General features: G+C 46.1%; 1 protein-coding gene across 1 annotated transcript in view; it reads right to left on the minus strand.

Annotated features, from left to right (window-relative positions):
- Positions 1–2,146: 2,146 nt before the first annotated feature.
- SORL1 (sortilin related receptor 1) overlaps positions 2,147–20,806 on the minus strand; it is a 113,923-nt gene continuing 95,263 nt past the window's right edge. Inside the window, 12 exon segments of the mRNA XM_035139112.2 lie at positions 2,147–6,141; positions 7,164–7,376; positions 8,532–8,724; positions 11,070–11,176; positions 11,863–12,037; positions 12,319–12,483; positions 13,946–14,065; positions 15,389–15,573; positions 16,245–16,341; positions 17,221–17,303; positions 18,938–19,010; positions 20,558–20,662. Coding sequence (XP_034995003.2) covers positions 6,074–6,141; positions 7,164–7,376; positions 8,532–8,724; positions 11,070–11,176; positions 11,863–12,037; positions 12,319–12,483; positions 13,946–14,065; positions 15,389–15,573; positions 16,245–16,341; positions 17,221–17,303; positions 18,938–19,010; positions 20,558–20,662 — 1,584 coding nt within the window. The 3' untranslated portion in view covers positions 2,147–6,073.

Here is a 20,806-nt window from a genome sequence, read left to right on the forward strand (position 1 = left end):
TTCCTAGAAATGGGTATTGTTTTACTCAGTGAAGACACACAGTGACATGAACGAACAGGTCCAAGGATTCCAATGGGTCTATTCTGCAGCAAAACGTAGTTGAATGCCACGGACAGAGTTCTAAATTGATCTCCTAAACTTCAGGAAGGGGCTATGGGTCAGTGGTAGAGCTCTTTATGCTGAAGAATCATAAGGAAATAAGGAGAGCCCTGTTGGATCTAGTTCTGTTCCCAAAATGGCCAACCAAACTTGAATTCAATCCAATGGCATCTCTGGAGGGACTCCATTCTAAAAACCCTGAAGAGGCCTTCCCAGTCAGTGTAGAAAATACTACGCTAGCTATTAGGCACATTTTCAAGTTCTCAAGAAGCCATGAAATTGTTTTAAGGCTTGAAATCTGCTGGGAGGTCAAATTTAAGCAGCGGATTGTGGCTGTAGTGGTTAGAGTGTTGGGCTAAGGACTTGGGAGACCAGGCTTCATATCCCCACTTGGCCATGAAGCTCATTGGCTAGTCACTGCCTGTCAGCCTAACCTACCTCACAAGGTTGTTGAGGGGATTAAATAAGAAGTGGGGAGAACCATGTAGGGCCACCTTGTGCTCCTTGGAGAAAAAGGTGGGGTATAAACACAATTCTTTATTATTATTATTATTATTATTATTATTATTATTATTATTATTAAACAGTGCCACAAAATTATATACAGAGATTCCAAATGTGTGGTGCTCGCAATTTCTTTAAACAAAAAACAATCACATCTTTCACAGCTATACTTAACGAGCTGCTGTTCCATGCTATGCAAAAATACATTTAAAAAAAACATGTCTTTTTAAGATAAGATAAATGACCCACAAGGGTCATTTAATCCAACCCCCTGCAATACAGGAATCTTTAGCCCTCCGTGGGGCTCGAACCAACAGCCCTGAGATTAAGAATCTCACTCTCTACCAGCTAAGCTATCCCAGAGCTATGTCTCGAAGCCTCGCTATTATGTGAGGCTCCTGCACTTCAAAGGAGATGCATGTGTGTCAACATCCGGTTTGTACCACTACAAACTTATTTTACAGCTGAGCCTATGTGGTATCCTGACAATAGGACAAAAGACCACTACAGTTCTTGGCATCCCTTGCTCGTGTCCGGTTTGAAACGAGACCCTATTTACAATGCATCATCTCTGCAACGCATCTCCAATATATGTGACTGGGTTCAGGGTTCCTCGGTAGTAAAGTCAGTCTGGAAACTCCAACCCCGTGAAGACCACTCATCTAGTGTAAGAATCACAGAACTGTTCGAAGGGACCCAAAGGCTCATCCAAGTCCAACCTCCCGCAACGTAATCATTATAGATAACCTACGAGGGGTCAATTTCAAACATAGCACACAAACGATTCACAAGATCAGGATACCTTTGGCTTCCTTCATGCTGTTGCTGAGTTTACTTGAAAAGGGAAGGACATCTGTATGTATAACGTTGGCAAACTCTCCACGCTTACTGAAATGTAACTAGTTAGGTGTTTCTTCGTAGAAGGAGAAAACGTCAAAACAGCAAAAATCAGAGGGGGAAAGCCCACCATTGTCAGCGAAATGATAATAAGTTAGAGAGAAGGCAAGGTGGGAATTGTGGGGAGAGTTTTAAGATTGCTTATCCAAGTCATGCTTGGCCAGTTTGATATTCACTCCAGCCCTAGGAAGACTAAGTTATATGCAGCAAAGAGATATATTTGGTAAAGATGTTTGCATCTGAGAAACGTGAAGTTTTGCAATTTCTCAACTAGGTTTGCATATGCAGAATTTGGGGAGGTGTGACCCATGTCCGCACAACAGAGATGTGGACTGTTGCAATCCCCCATCCTAGGCTGCTGAAAGGAGATTTGGCGGAACAGGTGGTTAAAAAAACCCCATTGCTCCTGATGCTAGTTTTTAGAACCACAGTTCAATACTTAGTGGGTGGTGAGAGCCTCTGTCTAATGGTAGAGCCGGCCCGTACTTCTGCTTCCCGCCATAGCACATAATCCATGCAATGTGGATGCTTGCATATGTGACAGCCCAAATTGCACTATTTATTCCCCATGATAGGGGGGAAAGAGAAGAACGAGGAGGAATAGTACAACACAGGATGTTGCATGTGTGGGCACCCCACCCACCCCCCCCACCCCCGCCCCATGGAGCACTTGTACCACACATTAAATTTACGGTAGATCAGTAGTGGGTAACTGTTTTCAGCCTGGAAGAAGTGGGCAGAGCAATGAATGCTGAGTCTACCTCGAGATTTTAGGCTACCTTCCTGCATCCTTCCATGCACACCCGTCTCTATCCTCCATCCAAGCAAGGAGGTGGCATGAACAGAACTAAGGACACATTCAAGCCAGGCAAAAACACTCAAGGAGGGTGTAGAGCAGGGCCCGTAGGGGTGTGGCTGGCTAGGAGGCCTGCAGAGAATCTTGACGGCCAGATAGAGAGGTCCAGAGGGCAACAATTGGCCCCTGGCTTAGACGTAAGGTAGAAGGAACAGGCCTGCTCCTCCAGTACACAGGATGCTTTGGAAATGTCCAAACTGCACCAAAGGTCAAACAGGGCCATGTAACACCAGCAAGGAGAGGAAACTTTTGAGCAGGCACACATCTGGGCTTGCACCCTGTCGGCCACAGGGAAGCTGTATTTTAGCAGCCTTTGTGCGGGACACCTAATTTTTAAGCAATCCCTTCTTCCTACTGTTTTGTGTTTTCTTTTGTTTTTCATGATGGAATCCACATTGTAACTCACACAAATACAAGACAAGGAGAACCAGATATTTGGCTTGGGAGCCCAAGTTGCATAGCTATGCTAAGTCTGCAACTCCTACGGCAGCCCCCAATGCCCTTGTCCCATTAGTTCAAGGATTTACAGTTGGACATGGGGATTCCGACCCCCACACGTGCAATGTGCCCTCCTCAAATCTGCCCCAGAGGTTTGGAAGGGGAAACCCAGATTGGGCGGGCACATAGGGAAGTTTCATTGCGCAAACATAAACCCTTGAACTAATGGAATGGGTCGCTTATCGTTGCATTGGATGCAACCCCCACTTATTGGCAATGATCCAAGCAGGTGGCAAGTGGCCCCCAAATTCCCATACCCATTGAATGCGAAAAAACAAACAAACATGGGAGGGTTCAACCCTGATCCAGAAGTTCTCAAGTGCATATGGAGGCACAGTGTCTACATGGAGCAGGTAGTTCTTCTTGCAGAAAGTGGTCTATCATGGACATTGCCCCTTTCATTAGAGTGAATGGGGATTCCTCATCCTCATCATGCAAGAGCTCCTCCCTCTCAGGGCTTCATCATCTTCACTTGCATTAAAAACACACAAACAGAAAAGTTAACCAGTGTATGAACCTTTGTGCGCCTGGATAGGTACAGTGGTACCTCGCAAGACGAATACCCTGCAAGACAAATTTTTCGCAAGACGAATGCGTCTTGCGATCTGATGGTGACTCGCAAGACGAATTCGTTTTGCGAAAAACTCATCTTGCGAATCGCGGTTTCCCATAGGAATGCATTGAAATTTAATTAATGCGTTCCTATGGGCAAAAAAAGAAATTTCAATGCATTCCTATGGGAAACCGCGATTTGCAAGACGAATTTTTCGCAAAACGAACTGACTCGTGGAACGAATTAAATTCGTCTTGCGAGGCACCACTGTATCTTTTTTTGCTTCCATGAATGTGTACTAAGTGCTCTGCAGAAACTATTTTAGCCCTCAGTTTTACAAATCAACAAGTCTCACACTCTACCCCCTCCCCCCTCCCCACTTTTTCGTTTCGTTTTCTCCTAAAGCATGGGAAAGTATTCAAAGATAAAAATGTTTTTCTTTTCTTTTACTATGGCAATAATACCTGATTCAATTACAAGACACATAAGGGGTTGGAGGGAAGAAACGACTATTTTGCAAAAGATTAAAGTGGCACATCTCCTCACACAATAAGTGTGCAACATGACTGAGAATTCTGGAACTCTGACCAAAAGCAGATTTCCTAATAAATTAATAAAACAGAACACAAAAAAATCTCATATAAAACAAGATCCAAATATTTTTAAGCCAATGTTAAAACCTTCAGGAATGATTATCTCTCTTCATAGATATATATATAGATATATATTTATATTTTCCTGAATTTATTAAAATAAAATTTTCTCTTAGGAAAAAAGAAAGAAGCTAGTTTGGACTCTGATCCTGAGTAAAGTGGTTCTGCTAGTTGCCAGCCTTGTGGAATTGGGTAAGGATTTCATGCAAGACCTCTGGAAATGAAGAGAGGTTTGTAGCAGCAGCATTTGGGGGGCAGGGGTGTGCCCTAAGATAGCGAATGGGCAAGACACCGTTGTTGCCCCACCTTACCCACTTCGGTTGCATAACCACCATATAACGAAGGTCAGAAAGGAACCTCTCAGCAGTCCTTCCTTGCCCCCATATCTTTCATCCAAACTAGAAACAGGGCTCTGAAAACAGCCCTGTTCGTCCCCCTTCCCTGGTAATGTGCAGTAATGGAAACACATGATGTGATTGCATAACATTGCAGGGTTCCCCAGTTTTGCTCTGGGTGGCCAAGTGTTGGAAATGGTCAGAAACTGTGTCAAGGAGCTGGTGGGCTTTCAGAAACTATCCGGTGGGGTGGTAGCAGTTCTGTAAAGGGGCCCCTGACCATTAGGTCCAGTCGTGTCCGACTCTGGGGTTGTGCCGCTCATCTCGCTCTATAGCCCGAGGGAGCCGGTGTTTGTCCGCAGACAGCTTCCGGGTCACGTGGCCAGCATGACAAAGCTGCTTCTGGCGAACCAGAGCAGCGCACGGAAACACCGTTTACCTTCCCACTGGAGCGGTCCCTATTTATCTACTTGCACTTTGATGTGCTTTCGAACTGCTAGGTGGGCAGGAGCTGGGACTGAGCAACGGGAGCTCACCCCGTTGCAGGGATTCGAACCGCCGACCTTCCGATCAGCAAGCCCTAGACTCTGTGGTTTAACCCACAGCACCACCTGGGTCCCAGTTCTGTGGTCCCCCCCCAAAAAAAAAGATCCGAGACAGCAAATCAGAACAGAACAGAAGCAGGAGATTAGCCCAAGAAATGTCTCCTCACAAGAGCCTGCTGGATCAGGCCTGTGACACATCTAAACCAGCACCCTGTCCTCATAGTGGCCAACCAGATGACTACAGGAGACCAGCAACCAGGACCTGAGCACGAGAGCACTCTCCCTTCCTGTGGCTTCTAGCAACTGGCCTTCAGAAGCATCCCTGCCTCTGGCGACCAAGTTGTTCAGGCTGGGGAACAAGCTCTGAAGCCGACGCACGGCCCGCGCAATGTGCGTGATGACCAAAGGCTAACTCCAGCTGCTACTGCATCCCAGGTGGCGCCAGTGAACCACTGAGTTGTGTATGGGAAAGAGGGGCAGGGAAAGAGGGAAGTGGCATGCTACAGCCTGAGAGCTGGGACTCCCCACTTTGTGACCTGCCCCTTTCCCAGCGCAGTGGGGGCCAGTGATATGGGGAAAGGGATGGTAGACGTCACACGCCTTTCCAATATTACACATTACGAGGGGGAGTGTGCTTCCATGTCGGTGGCAGCCAAACTTGTGCCATTCTTCACAACCAACTCTATGGTATCATGTCAAAGCTGGAAGGAGCATCAAGCGGTTTCTCTCTGACCAAGCACCACTTCTCAGAGGATCAGAGTCAAAGTCAACAAGGACCGGGGTGGGGAGGGTGGGGGGTTGAGAGAATTATCTCACAGACTTAAAAGCATGCCCAGCAAGCACAGCCTTGTAAGACTAAATTAAAGGTTGGAAATGGGAGGGTAACAAAGAAACAGAAATTGTTACGAAATCAACCTGGTTTGAAAGTTCACAGCTGTGTACTACAAAGTGTAATAATTATTTCTTCTTTTTTTCCGGCCATACAAAAATAACATATTGCAACTCAAAAGTGCAGATATATATATATATATACTGTATATTGTTTTAAAATAAACAGTTGACTGTGTTTTTTCTCCTTTTTTTATCAAATAAAATATTTACACCATTTTGGTTTCCAGAGTCAGAAACGCTCTTCATGCTATCACCATGGGGACATCGTCTGAAAAGCCTGTGATCATCGGCGCTTCGTCGTCCTCGTCTCCTGGGAATGAAACACATCCGTTTCAGAAAGAAATCAGAGAACTGGGAGATTACACCAAAGGTCGCCCAGTCTAACACTCGGTCGATGTGAGGAATCCTCTGCTTCAGGATCCCAGGAGAGCTGGCCAACATGGTCCTTTACTTTCCGAACCTGCCTGTTCAACAGTTGCACCAATGGGAAATTCCTCCTAATGTTTAATTCAGGCATCCCCAAACTGCGGCCCTCCAGATGTTTTGGCCTACAACTCCCATGATCCCTAGCTAACAAGACCAGTGGTCAGGGATGATGGGAATTGCAGTCCAAAACATCTGGAGGGCCGAAGTTGGGGGGTGCCTGGTTTAAACCAACCTTTCCCATTGCAGATGTTTTGGTCTCTCTGGGCTGTATCCAACGTTCTCTGACCGCCGGCATGAGAGCTCAAGTGCAATTTGTTAGTTGCTTTATCTTGCCCAAGGCAATCCATAGCAACTTACAAACAATATTGTTTATTAATCATTATTAATATTTATCAAATTTCTATACTGCCCTTCATCTGAGGATCGCAGAGCAGCTTACAATATAAGAACACAAAAATACTGTAGTAACAAAAATAATACCCCCCAACAGTTTAAAAGGACCCTAGACTGTTTAAGGCCTGGGGTGAAATGGAATGTTTTTGCTTTCCATGGCACCTAAAGATATATAATGAAGGCGTCAGGCAAGCCTCACTGGGGAGAGCATGGCAGAAGCAGGAAGCCACTGCAGGTAAGGCCCGATTTTGTGCTGCCACCCTCCAGACTTTTTGTGGAGGAAGCACATGAAGGAGGGCCTCAGATGATGATTGCTGGGTCTGGGTTGGTTCATATGGGGAGAGGTGGTCCTTGAGGGCCCCCCTCAAACTGTAAATGCTGCACTGGAAATATACACAAAGGCTAATTACCAAAGCACCCTCAACCTCTGTAGCTTAATGCAATTGTTGCCCTCTTGAGATTCCACCCATTTAAGACCTCCCGTCCAAGGCTTAGGAAAAGGGCCTCACCCACCTAAATCATCGCCTGATGAGAATATTGCTGAACCCAGTCGGGAGCTGTAGTGGCTGTTTGCGAAGGCCGTGAAGCTATTCTGAAGTCTTCTGTGCCTCATGTACAAGGCAACGAACCCTATGCCCACTGTCACTAGCAAGAGGAATAATATCGGCACCACAATGGCAGCCACGTCTGTAGGCTTGCTCATGGTGGTTGCAGCAGGATCCCTGCCTGCAGAAGGAGAAACAAAGAATACAATTCATTGTGTCGGCTGCCCAACACAAATACGAACATCACACATCTGTTCCCTGGGCATCTCACAAAGATAAACTGCTATAATACAGTATTAGTAAACAGAATTCTAACAGAATTCTAACAACAGTATTAGGACACAGATTTCCAGTGAGATTAAGAAAATATCAGATCTGAAAAGCCTGGGGAACTGATTTGTAAGGCTTTGTGAAATGCATCAATGGAGTTTTAAGTACTTGGCTGGAATGAAAGCTATTGTTTGCAACCTGCATTTCATCTGTTTACACCAAAATGTGAATCGAGACTTCGTATTTTCACAGAATGATGCAGAAGCTGCTTGATTTAATATTTGTATTCCGCTTTTCCAACAAATGTTGAGCTCACAACACTTTGTAGTAGTAGCATTATAAAAACACACACCCAAACATTGGAAACATCATAATATCAAACACAATAGCATATAAATAAAGCAAACAACAGCAGGAACCGCAACAAAGTCATCAGAACAGCTGCAATAAAGTCATCCTGTGCTGCTATAAAGTTCCACATGCTGCTATGATTATGAAAAGTTGGAAGGCTAAAACCCTGGGCAGGGCCAGTCGAAGGGCAGGTGACCTTCCAGCCTGATAATCATTTGGCTGGAAGCAGTGATGTGGTGGTTCAGGGTTACGGACCTGTTCCTATTTTGGCAGCAGGGTCCCTCTCTCCCCAGCATCCTAGAACCACTCAATTAACATGAAAGGAGGTGAATCAGTCACTGAGGAACGGCTCCTAGGGTCCCTCTTGAGAAGGGATATGGGAAGACCACCAAGGAGGAATTGTTCTGTATGCTGTAAAACTAAGCAATTAAGGAACCTGAGAATTCAAGGTGCTTCAGTTTCAAGAGAATAGGGTGCAAGCCCTGTTACGTACATTGGAAGCTCACAGAAAACACAACTTAAGTCGCTCCAAAAGAAGACACTGAAGTACTTGAGATCATTTGCCCATAAACGTGCACAGAAAATTATAGATCTAGCTGAAGGGCAACGCACTGATAGCCGCAACGTTCCAAGCATCCAAACGTTAACACGGTGAGTGTTGAAAAGAAAACACACGGAAGCAGAAGTGAATCAGAGGGGGAGAGCTTTTCCTTACCGCTTCCCACTTCGTTGTAAAGTAGTGTTGCAGGCTCCCCACACACCTGCCCGCTGTAAAGACATCTTGCTTGCACCGTGAAGGAGTAATTATGCCCCATCTTCAGGTTGGAGACTTTGAAGACGTTCTCCGTGGTATTGCCCAGGTACGCCGTGCTATTTGTCACGCTGTCAAACATGTGTATTTCATACCCCTGAAATTAAGCACAAAACACACAAAAAGCAGCGTAATTTGGTTCTGGATTGAAATATCGGGTTGTGTCCAAATCAGTTTTACCCAGAGCAGGTCCACTGAAAGGAATGAGTCCACTCTGTCTTCCCGATGCTGAAGGTTGCTGCCGGTTACTGGGAGGGGAGAGGGGCACGGCAGCGGAGAATCTGGCATGGGTGCGGCTGGGGTGGTTCTGCTGCTCTGCCTGCACAACACTGAGTTCCCTTCTGCCTTCCCCTCCTGGGGAAGATGCGCAGAACAGGGTAACCAGCAATGCAGTCACAACCTGGGCTACTCTACCGCCAGCTAACTGTCAGGATGTTCTACACACGAGTAGAACCTTGGCAGAGACACATGCCTGGCTGGCATGTTCTCTCCCTCCTGGTAGATTGTTCGGGAGCTTCACAAGCTTTCTCCAACCCGAACATCACAGCGACTGATGCCTTGGAGACATCAGCACACTTACAGGAGCCACAGAGGTTTGCGCAGTTGCGTAACAGAACTCAGTAGCACAGCATTTTGGCTAATCTACTTTATTTACATATAAACCTTTAAACCTTTAAACCCCTAAACAGCCTCGGTCCTGTATACCTGAAGGAGCATCTCCACCCCCATGATTCAGCCCGGACACTGAGATCCAGCACCGAGGGCCTTCTGTCGGTTCCCTCATTGCGAGAAGTGAGGTTACAGGGAACCAGACAGAGGGCCTTCTCATTAGTGGCACCCGCCCTGTGGAACGCAGCAGATGTCAAGGCAATAAGCAACTATTTTACTTTTAGAAGACAACTGAAGTTTTTAATGTTTGATGCTGTACTGTTTTTAATATTCGGTTGGAAGCCACCCAGAGTGGCTGGGGAAACCCAGCTAGATGGGCGGTGTATAAATAATGAATTTATTATTATTATTATTAACAGCACATGCAGCACTGCAACATGGCTCCCTCTCTCTCTAGCATCAGACAGCAAAGAGAAAGAACAAAGGACAATAGTCCCACTTCAGGAACACACAGTAAGACAAACATCCTGTCTACGTCACTTCCCATTCTGTGGAATGTAAACACATATACAGTCATGTGATAGACAACAAACCCATGACTACACACGGGGAATGAATCTCCAACACTAACTGCTCTAATTGAAGGACTGTCTACAGTTTGCTGTACAGGCTACAGCTTGCTGGTGTATTTTATTCAGGAAAAACATTCAGAGCTGCTGTGTTGCAGCAGTCAAAAAGGGAACAGAGGGGCAAGGAAGCTCATCCATCGCCTTGGAGCCAATAGCTTCCAGTTTCCTTGAATGGCTTTGGACAAATTCTCATGGAGGATACAGCTATCAGTGGCTACTAGTCAGGGTGGCTATGATCTGGCTCCATAGCTGGAGGCAGCAATGCTTCTGAATACCAGTTGCTGGAAGTCACAGGAGGGGAGAGGGCTCTTGTGCTCGGGTCCTACTTGCAGGTTTCCCACAAACAGGTTCCCACAGGTTGGCCACTGCAAGAACAGAATTGCTGGACTAGATGGGCCCTTGACCTGATCCTGGACACAGGGAGGAGAAATAGACTCCCTTGCTAGAGCCTTAGAACGTTCTGGACTTGGCGTGGGGAAAATGCCTTTTTTATTTTCTCGCAGGTTTTGCAATCTTCTGTCCATTTTTTAAAAATGCTGCCTCTCAATTTTGCCGCTTGCCGCTATACTGCTTTCACACGGTGAATGTCTTTACTTTTATCATTTTGTGGTGGTTTTTTTTTTTTTTTGCTTTCCCTAAGCTGCCCTGGGGACTTGCAGAAGGGCAGGGTGTCAATCAAATAGAGAAAAAATGAGTGGTTTTAAAAAGCATGGCACTCCGAGTGTGGTTATAACTGCTAGCATGTAGAGTTAATATGCAGCAGTGGAAGTTAGCTTAGTTGAGTGAATCCTTGCTTGGAGCACACCCTCAGTTGAAAGGTATTCAAACTGAGACATGGCGTAAAATAAGAAAGCTTCTGTTTAATAAAGGAAGCACATTCTCAATATGAAAGAGCTTTGCAGTGCTAAGTTGGAGAAGCAAAGAAACCATGCTTGCCCCTTTGTTCTCAGAAGATATCACTGACACATCCAAGATGACCTCTCGCCTCCAGGCCTAGAGAAAGTGTGGGAGGAAGAGCAGGGAGCTGTAAGCAGGATGCAACCTAAGACTTATCAGTCTAAACATCAAAGAGATAGAGAGAAGTCACCATAGAGAAAAAGGTGCTGGGACAGTCTGGAAAGCTGGAGATGCTTTTATCTGTCTCAGCCCATGGAAACCTCTCTCAGCACGCTGAGCTGCTCCCAAACTTCCAACAGTAACTTACCCGGCTTTCACTAAAATGACTTTCTTTTAAAGCTAAACTCTTCCAAAACAACAAGATGTGGTCGTTTTCTGCTATGATCTTTAAAGCATCCGGTGCAGCCAGGGAAACTGCAAAGGGAGAAGGGAAACATTTAGGTAAGTACCATAGCAATCTGTCCACCAGTCTTGCTCAGTTCTTTGAAATGCCTATAGATAGAGAATGCAATATGCACTGGATTCCAATGCGTGTCTACTTAGAACCAAACCCTATTGAGTTCAATGGGGCTTAAGCACCCAGGTCTTGCTTTGCATTCTTCTTTACTGAAAGATAAAGATGTCTGCAACAAGATTCTTGGAGGGGACAAAGCACCCGAGACCTGGCGAGAAGCATATGTAACTCTGATCCCAAAGCCAGACATGGATAGAACACAGAAGAAGAACTATCGTCCAATCTCCCTTCTAAATGTGGATTACAAAATTTTTGCAAGTATTTTGGCTTCAAGATTGAAATGGTTATTAAATGACCAAATACATCACAATCAGGCAGGTTTTTTACCTGCAAGACACATGAAAGATAATATTAGAAATATTGTCGATGTGTTAGAAAGATTGGAAGTAAAAAAAGAATACCAAAGCAATGTTAATTTTTATAGATGCAGAAAGATAAAAAAAGCACACAATTACAAGTGCACAGGAGTAAGACACACCTAGGTTTGTGACAACAGGAATGCAGGTTTTGGCTGGGGAGGGAAAAAAGGAAGTACAAACTCAGCATGGTCCTCTTATTCCACTACTCTTTCTCGGACATTCCTTACCTGTGCTAAGTTTCAAACTGGCCTCTTTGCTCATGTTTCCCAGCTGGACGATGATATGGTACTTGCCACCAGGTTCCAGCTTCTTGATGGTATACTCCACAGTGCTGTTGCGGGTTTTCACCTTGTAGATCCGGTCTGTTTTCTTGATTAAATCTTTCACGGCTACAGCATACAACTGAAGGGAGCAGAATGGTGAGTTGCTCCTTCTCCCACAACACCCCACTTCTCTCGTGCCTGAAATGCTAAAGGCCAGCTGAAGCATCAACAGTATTTGGCCTTTGCTTAAGGAGAACTGTATAACTAGCCTAGAATGCGATCTCCCCACCCAGCACTCTCCAAAGCCCATCTCTTAGAAAACGTTTGGTGGAACTGGGTGGCATTCATTTAGCTTGTGTTCGATTTTGATCCTTTCCCAATATAATAATAAAATAACAGCAGCAGCAACAACAATCTCACCATATCTTGGTCGGGAGAATCATAAGGAGACTCCCACTTGATAACCGCAAAGGTTTTTGCCAGGTGCACAGAGTGAAGGTGCCGAGGGGGGAGGCGACTGTCAGGAATCATCTTCACAACGATGTAATCGGAAGGCGGCCCTTGGTATGGGGATATCACACGTACCTTAAGGAGGTCAGCAGTTGTTAGTCGGTTATACAGCTTTCTAGCATGTCCCCCGCCTCCTTTTATAACCCACAACTCAACAGAGCAACCGCTGCCACTTGATTTAATAAAGGCGACCTGACTCCGGGAAGTTTATTTCAAATCAGTGCTTCCCAAAACTTGGGTCTCCAGCTGTTTCTGGACCACGACTCCCATCATCTCTAGCTAGTTGGACCAGTGGTCAGGGATTATGGGAACTGCTTTAAATGCACATCTCTGTATTTTGCTTCAAGGCCATTTCAGCAAAATGGTGATGTTGAGCATGGGAACTAGTGCAGAACACAGCAGTCCAGCTGCTCACAGAGCAGCATGTAACTCCTGCACTTAAGCATCTTGCACTGGCTGCCTGTCTTAACCAAATCCGAGGTCTTCCTGTTAAGATACACTCACGAGGAATGTGTCAGAAACGAACGTATCTCTGAAAACAAGATTGGAACCGAATCTGAATGGCTTTTTGGCAAGGGTAGCCAACCTGGCGCCCTCCTGGTGTTGCTGGACTACAACCCTCATCATCCCTGGCCATCAGCCATGCCGCTGGGACTGATACGAGTTAGGAGTTCAGCAGCTGGAGGGCACCAAGCTGGCTAAGGCTTCTATGTGATGGCAGCACTGAGTAGGGAGAACAAACATCTTTCAGACTACAAAGGGCGCCGTAGACAATCGAGTCTGCATGCAGAGGTGAAACAGCAACCCCCCCCCCCAAAAAAAAGCAAAACGTTTGCTGGAAGAAATTCAGTTCAGCCTTGAAATCCAGCTGCTTGAAAAGCATTCTCGCGTAGGAAGGTTTTTATCCGACACTGAAAAAGTGATGACAACGGGGAGGAAATTCCACAACATGTGTGTCGGTGTCCCAACAAAGAAGACCCTGCTGTTCTCGTTTAGGGACTATTATCTCACAAAAAGAAGGAACCTATTCAGAAGAGCCTCTTCCCAAAATACCAAAGGTGTGCTTGCCCATGCAGTGTACATGGCACATGTTAAGAGTTGCCCAAGCAAAAATATACAGGTGATCTGCCCCTATGAGCTTACACTAGAACACCTTAAATGGGCACAAGGCTGCTAGCCCTTAACAGAATACGGCGCAACCCTGAGAATATCATATTGTTCTTTGTGGCATTTATAATCCACCTTGCGGTTCTGGCAGCTTCCTCAAAGTAGTAGAATAGGAGCACAGGAACTTGCCCTTATACGGAGTCTTGCTCAGTGTTGTCCACACTGCCTGGCAAAACAGCATGCCAGGATTTCAGGCAGGGGATCTTCCTATCTGGAGATGTCAGGGATCAGAGTGGGAAGCTCTGCCCCTGATCTATAGCCCTTCCCTAATCAGATGCTCTCTTTTGATATTGAATTTATCAACAATAGCCCACGTTGCATTGGTTGGCAGGAGCAGGGAGGGGGAGAAGATTAATGATGCACTCCTTACCAGAAATAAGTACTGCTCATCTCTGTTGACAATGACTGTAATGTTGTGCAGTGTGGTGGTGGCATTGGTAGGATTCCTGTAGAGCTCCAGGAAAGATGTAGCATAAAATATGCCATATACCTGTCAAGGGTGGGGAAGGGGGTGGGGGTGGGGAGATGCAAGCAAGAAAAACACATTGAAACTCTTTCCCCGCCCGAAAGTCTTGCAAACAAATCCACTGAATTTTCCAACCCATTAAAAAATAAAATAATGTTGTCATCCACAGTTGCAGTGGACTTTGTGGCAAACTGAACTGATGCCTGAAATTTAAAAAGGAATGAATTACAGTCGTACCTTGGTTCTCGAATTTAATCTGTTCTGGGAGTCAGTTCCACTGCTGAAACGGTTCAGAAACCAAGGCGCGGCTTCCAACTGGCTGCAGGAGCTTCCTGCAGCCCACCGGAAGCCAAGGAAGCTGTATCAGATATTCGGCTTCCAAAAAATGTTCGCAAACCAGAACACTCACTTCTGGGTTTGCGGCGTTTGGGAGCCAATTTGTTCGACAACTAAGGCGTCCGACTACCAAGGTACGACTGAATCTTCAAGAGTATAAAGGCTTTTCTGTCTAGTTGCCGGCTATTAACTCTGGACCAAATGCACATCCGAGCAAGTGGATTTAACACTAAACAGATATTTACTGAAAGCCTCATCTCTCACAGCCAATCTCTACAACTTGGAGTAAGTGGTGTATGGGAGACTTGGGTTCAAATCTCAATGGATCTCAATGGATGCGCTGAGCAACTCACTAACTTAAGTACCACAAACCTGGAAATCCTTTGTTCATCATTTGAGGCCCTCCTCCGAAGGAGGAGTGGAAGGTGGCAACATGAGAACGGGCCTTTTCAGTGGTGGCTCCCAAACTGTGGAACACTCCCCAGAAAAAGACACCTGGTGCCACTTCTACCAACTTTCAGGCACCAGACAAAGATGTTCCTGATTAGGTCTTAATTGGGGTTGTAGGGTATGATTATCCACAAGCCTGTATTGATGTTCAACTTTAGTAAGGTGGGATTTCTCCTTTTTATGTTATTGCAAGATGAACACTTTTAGTTAAATTTCTTTTTTATACTTCATTTTAAATTTTGTGCTTTGTACGCATTCATAATTGTTAGTTGCTTTGATACATTTTTTTTGTAATAAGCAACAAATAAATGGCCTACCACACTGGCTTTGGATGGAATATACACCCTGGAAAGAGGAAAACAACAAGCTTGCCCTTTTTTTGATGAAAAACGGTTGCCTTTAACAGCTGGCCTATGTGGCATCCTGAACACAGGATTCTGCTATCTGGGACCATCCGCAAAAATTGCATGTGAATGGCAGGCAGACATTTAGAAAGAGGACAGGCTCTTCTGCTCTGCCTGGGGGCTCTTTCCACAAGAAGAAAAAGAAAGGAAGCCTTACCACATTCTTGGGGCCAGTCCAGTTGCACTCCACCGCTGTCTGATTCACAGCTTTGGCTTTCAGACTGGGAGGGGACGGTCTTGTGCCGCTGGTCACCACGTGGGCAAAAGACAGAGGGCTGTCACCCAGCTCCGTCTTGGCCCATGCAGAAATCTCGTACTGTGTCTGAGCGGTCAAGTTGCTCACTATGGAGGGTGGAGAAAATAATTGGGCTAAGCAGGGATGTGGAGCACCCTCCCCAAATAAGAAGCATGAGGCTTGTCTAGTGCCGGGCCAAAAGCATCTCCCACTTGGGCAGCCCCATTTCTAGGTTGTAAAGGGTTTTGCCTGTTTGCTTGCTTCTCTGTTTTAAAGAGGGGAAGCATTCTGAAGATTTTGCATTTGGCCCTGTGAAAATTCACCCGATTTAGTGATCATGTGGGCCCAGTAGTGGTTGGTTCAGGTAGGGTGGTGTTGCTCACCAGCTTTCTGAACACTTAGCATTTCTGCTGTTCCCGGGTGAGACGCCTGGGGAGAATCCAGAGGGCCAGCCCAAAACACTGTTGCCTAGGGTGAAGTACAAGGCAGTGCCTCCACCTCCTTGTACATTCCCTGCACAAGAAGTTCACTAGACTAGGAAATGAATCCCCCCCCCCCGTTCATCCAATGTGCCTGGGGTCATCAGCTAGCTCAGGTATTGTGCAGCAAGCCATGTGACACACAGAGCAAGCATTGTTCTCAAACACCTTCCTGCCCGCAAGCATCACCCACTGCCCCAGGCTGACGCCTCACCCCTGTCCAATGATAGGACCGGCCCTGCTGATCAGTGGTAATCCTCCATTAGATGTTGCCAGATGAATATTCTGGTGAGGCTTACCAGTTTGTGCCGACTTCCCCCCATCAATGAGCAAGGATATTTTTTCTTGTCTGTGGGTGTCGAAAGTCCAGAAGATTTTCACAACGTAACCATTCACCTGTCAGGCGGCAGCAGAGAATGCATGGGACAAATAAGTACAGTGGTACCTCGCAAGACGAATGCCCTGCAAGACGAATTTTTCGCAAGACGACTGTGTCTTGCGATCTGATGGTGACTCGCAAGACAAATTCGTTTTGCGAAAAATTCGTCTTGCGAATCGCAGTTTCCCATAGGAATGCATTGAAATTTAATTAATGTGTTCCTATGGGCAAAAAAAATAATTCAATGCATTCCTATGGGAAACCGCGATTTGCAAGACGAATTTTTCGCAAAACGAATTGACTCACGGAACGAATTAAATTTGTCTTGCGAGGCACCACTGTAAGCAAGTGCATGTGTTTTAAATGGTGAGTTTGAAGGACCAAAAGCTCCTTCTAAATGACTGACCACTCCTACATATGTCAACTTGGCCAGTCGTTGAGGAATGAGGATAATTATGCTGTAATCTGCTCTGATTCTCCTCCCCATCTTTGGTTTTGAAAGGCAGCTCTCTAAGGAACTTGGTGCAACAGAAACATAACGGATCATTGTTAACTAAATTAAGTCTGATTAAGTGCAAGGCAAAAATATACTCTATTATCTTTGCACCTCCCAAAAAGGCTCTCTCAGACGAAATGGATACCAATACCAGGAATTTTTATTATGTTTAAGATTCAGAGTTAGCGTAATTAAAACTTCTGTTTGCCTAGGAATTGCAAGCCCCTAATTGCATCATGATTATGGTTTATTTACCTCCCTCCCAACACCTGCTCCCAATCCATCATTGCACCGCCTTGGAAAACCTTTCCAAAGCACAGCATTTATAGGTCAGTTTAAAAAAATGTTCTTTTGTGTGGTGCATTTGAGCTGGGCTTTTCAGCCACAAATTTTTTATTACCTGAATGTTAGCTTCCATTTTGAGGGTGAAGCTTATGGAGTTTTCAGTGTAGCTATCAATATGGATCGTAGGTGGTGGAATAACTGAGGCAGAGAGGAAACAGAAGAAACTGGCATCAGCCACTAAACTGAAATTTGCAAAATTTCAATGGAAAAATTCTCTTTTTGTGTTTTTGGCTTACTCTGCCAATCCATCACAGTGAATGTGACCCACAAGTAGGTCTAACAGCCAAAGAAGAAGAAGAAGAAGAAGAAGAAGAAGAAGAAGAAGAAGAAGAAGAAGAAGAAGAAGAAGAAGAAGAAGAAGAAGAAGAAGAAGAAGAAGAAGAACCCACTCCTTTTTTAAAAAATAGGGGCTGATGTATACGTTGCAGTCCCCAAAACATGGACTGCAAAATCTCACATTCCCACTCCCTCTTGCATGCAAAGTCAATGCCAACCATGATTAGGAGTATTATTTGACTGTGCTGAATTAATTACAGTCAATCCTCTTAAACTAACAGTTGAAACCAAGTACCTGCACCCCTAATGCTATGGGGACTCCCAATCCCATCAGTCCCAGGCAGAATGGCCAACAACCAGAGTCGAAACAAAAAATAATAGGTGCTACTGGAAGGAATTTTTTATTATTTTTTGTTTCGACTACGGAAGACCAACACGGCTACCTACCTGTAACAATGACCAGAGATTATGGATGCTGCAGTCCAGCAACAAGTTCCCCATCCCTGCTCTAGGGTGAGGATGGATGCTGCTACAGGCATCCCAAGTATGCTTAAGTGTGTGTGTGTGAGAGAGTGTGAGTGTAAAAGGTAAAGGGACCCCTGACCATTAGGTCCAGTCGCGAACAGCTCTGCGGTTGCGGCACTCATCTCGCTTTACTGGCCGAGGGAGCCGGTGTTTGTCCACAGACAGCTTCCGGGTCATGTGGCCAGCATGACTAAGCCACTTCTGGCGAACCAGAACAGCACATGGAAACAGTTTACCTTCCCGCCGGAGCGGTACCTATTTATCTACTTGCACTTGATGTGCTTTTGAACTGCTAGGTGGGCAGGAGCTGGGACCGAGCAACGGGAGCTCACCCCGTCACGGGGATTCGAACCGCCGACCTTCTGATCGGCAAGCCCTGGGCTCTGTGGTTTAGACCACAGCGCCACCCGCTAGTGTGTGTGTGTGTGTGTAGGGGGGCATAATTTATATGCAAGAGGGGATGAGCTGGTGAGAGGAAAAGGCCCATTCTCAGTCCCATTCCTGATCATTTAGCCCAGATTTCACCAACCTGACACCCCTCCAGATGTCGCTGGACTACAATATCCATCATCCTGATCATTTACCACGGTGGCTGAGGATGATGGTATTGTAGTCCATTAACAGCTGGAGGGTAAAAAAAAAAGTGTTGTTAGTAGGGAATGGTTAAGTTTGGGGAAAGGCATAGCTGTTTAATGTAGCAAGTGATTATTATTTACAATACGTGCAAGTCATTAGCTACTATAGATGGTTTTGTAATTGGCACACTGAACAGCCTAGGGAAGAGAGTGAGAGGAACATAATGAACGTCCCAAGGCTGCCAGTGAATATATTAATATTAAAATAACAAAATGTGAGACGGCTCAGACTCATGTATAGATTTAGGTTTTGGGTTTTTTTGCTCTCTCTGGCCTGCTTCCTGGTGCAGCAAAACAAATCAAGAGGTAAAATAAATTAATTAGTTAATAGTTTACCTTTGCCTTTTACGGTTCGTATGGATTTGGAATCACTCCAGTTTCCCACTCCACGGCTAGTTACCGCAGCAACCTTTTTCAAATGAGAAGGCTAGTTAATATGCAAGAAGGCATGCTGTTCGACTTTTTAATGAAAACAAAGCAGGTTTACAGGCGACAGCTGATAGGGAAATAGTGTGTGAGTGCCTTGCTTCTGTTCCTCTGCAGGGCAGCACTGGGTGGGCAGACTTGGGAGCCTGAAAATGAGGTTCTGGGAAGCAAGAAGCCTCCAGGTGCCAGCAGTAGCCAGGAGTCCTGACGGCTGCTACAGCAAGGCCACTTCTCCAACCCTCACTCAGCATCATCGCCTCCTCCAACCTGCTCTCCATCCCTCTGGCAATGCCTGGTTTCACGCAGGACTCAGAGGAGCAAAAAGGAACAGGGAAGCTTCAAATGGAGAATTTCAAATGGGGTCTACTGAGCTGCATCGGGGGCTGCTTTTCAAAGAGTGGGGCACGCAGATCTTTGTTATGCAGCTGTCAGGCACTCAAGACATATTTTGGGCGGGCACCAATCAGCTGCAGGCTGGTGGTGCAAAGGGATACCATGATGCCCACCTACCCCCTTCAGCAACATGTTGACCAAGCTGAAGGAAGGCAGCAGGTCTAAGGAGGGGCTATAGCTCACCGCTAGAGCGCCCACTTGACATGCAGAACATCCCATTGTTTACACTGTGGAATCCCCAGACAGGGCTGAGAAATACCTGTCTGGTTCCCACCGCTAGCCACGGATCTAGACCAAGGGGTAATGGGTACCTGTGACCCTCCAGATGTTGCTGGACTACAACTCGCATCGTCCCTGGCCAATTCACCACGAAGGTGGATGAAATGTGTGCTCCAACACCATCTGGAGGGTTGCAAGTTCTACACCCCAGAACTAGATGTGCCAATGGTCAGAACAGTGCAGCGCCAACACAGAATTATGCCCCACCCATCAGCTGATGCCACCTGCCCACTGAAATGACACCAGTCGATTGACAGGTGGACACTGTTTTGAAAATATAAGCTCCACAGGCCAAGCCTGGCCTGTGGTCTACACCATTGAGCCTCTTGGGCTTGCAGATCAGAAGGTCGGAGGTTCGAATCCCCGCGGCGGGGTGAGCTCCCATTGCTCTGTCCCAGCTCCTGCCAGCCTAGCAGTTCGAAAGCATGGCAGTGCAAGTAGATAAATAGATATCGCTGCGGCGGGAAGGTAAACGGCGTTTCCATGTGCTCTGGTTTCGCCAGAAGCGGCTTAGTCATGCTGGCCACATGACCCGGAAAAACTGTCTGTGGACAAACGCCGGCTCCCTTGGCCAGTAAAGTGAGATGAGCGCCGCAACCCCAGAGTCGTCTGCGACTGAACTTAACTGTCAGGGGTCCTTTACCTTTACTTTTTACAGGTGGCGGAAGGAGAAGGGACCCTACCAGCACCAGCAAAGGCGTCTGTTGTTGCCTGTGCACTTGTGACTTTCACTGCTGACCTAGTGTGGAGAATACAGAGCTAAGAAGCCCAACAGCCTGACTGGGTATAAAGGCCACTTCCCATCTGCCTATGTGAGGGGGGTGTAATAAACAAATAACTTTGAAGATATGTACTCACTCTGACTGTATATAACACGTTGACCTGCAGGCTCTCTATCTCCGAGTAGTTGCTGGCGGCTCTCACAGACGACCATTCCTTGGAACCAGCTCTGCTGTATTCCACCTAATATGGCAGAGAAGAGGGAGGAGCAGTCCTGGGTTGCAGCTATAGCAAAGCATCAGCAGACCCACTTCTTCAAGACAATGCACTGGGTGGAAGTGAACCTTCCAGTCTGAGCTGCCTGGGATGTCCTCCCCAACTTCCCAC

The sequence above is a fragment of the Zootoca vivipara genome, chromosome 15 (assembly GCF_963506605.1).
Source record: "Zootoca vivipara chromosome 15, rZooViv1.1, whole genome shotgun sequence".
Lineage (NCBI taxonomy): Eukaryota > Metazoa > Chordata > Lepidosauria > Squamata > Lacertidae > Zootoca > Zootoca vivipara.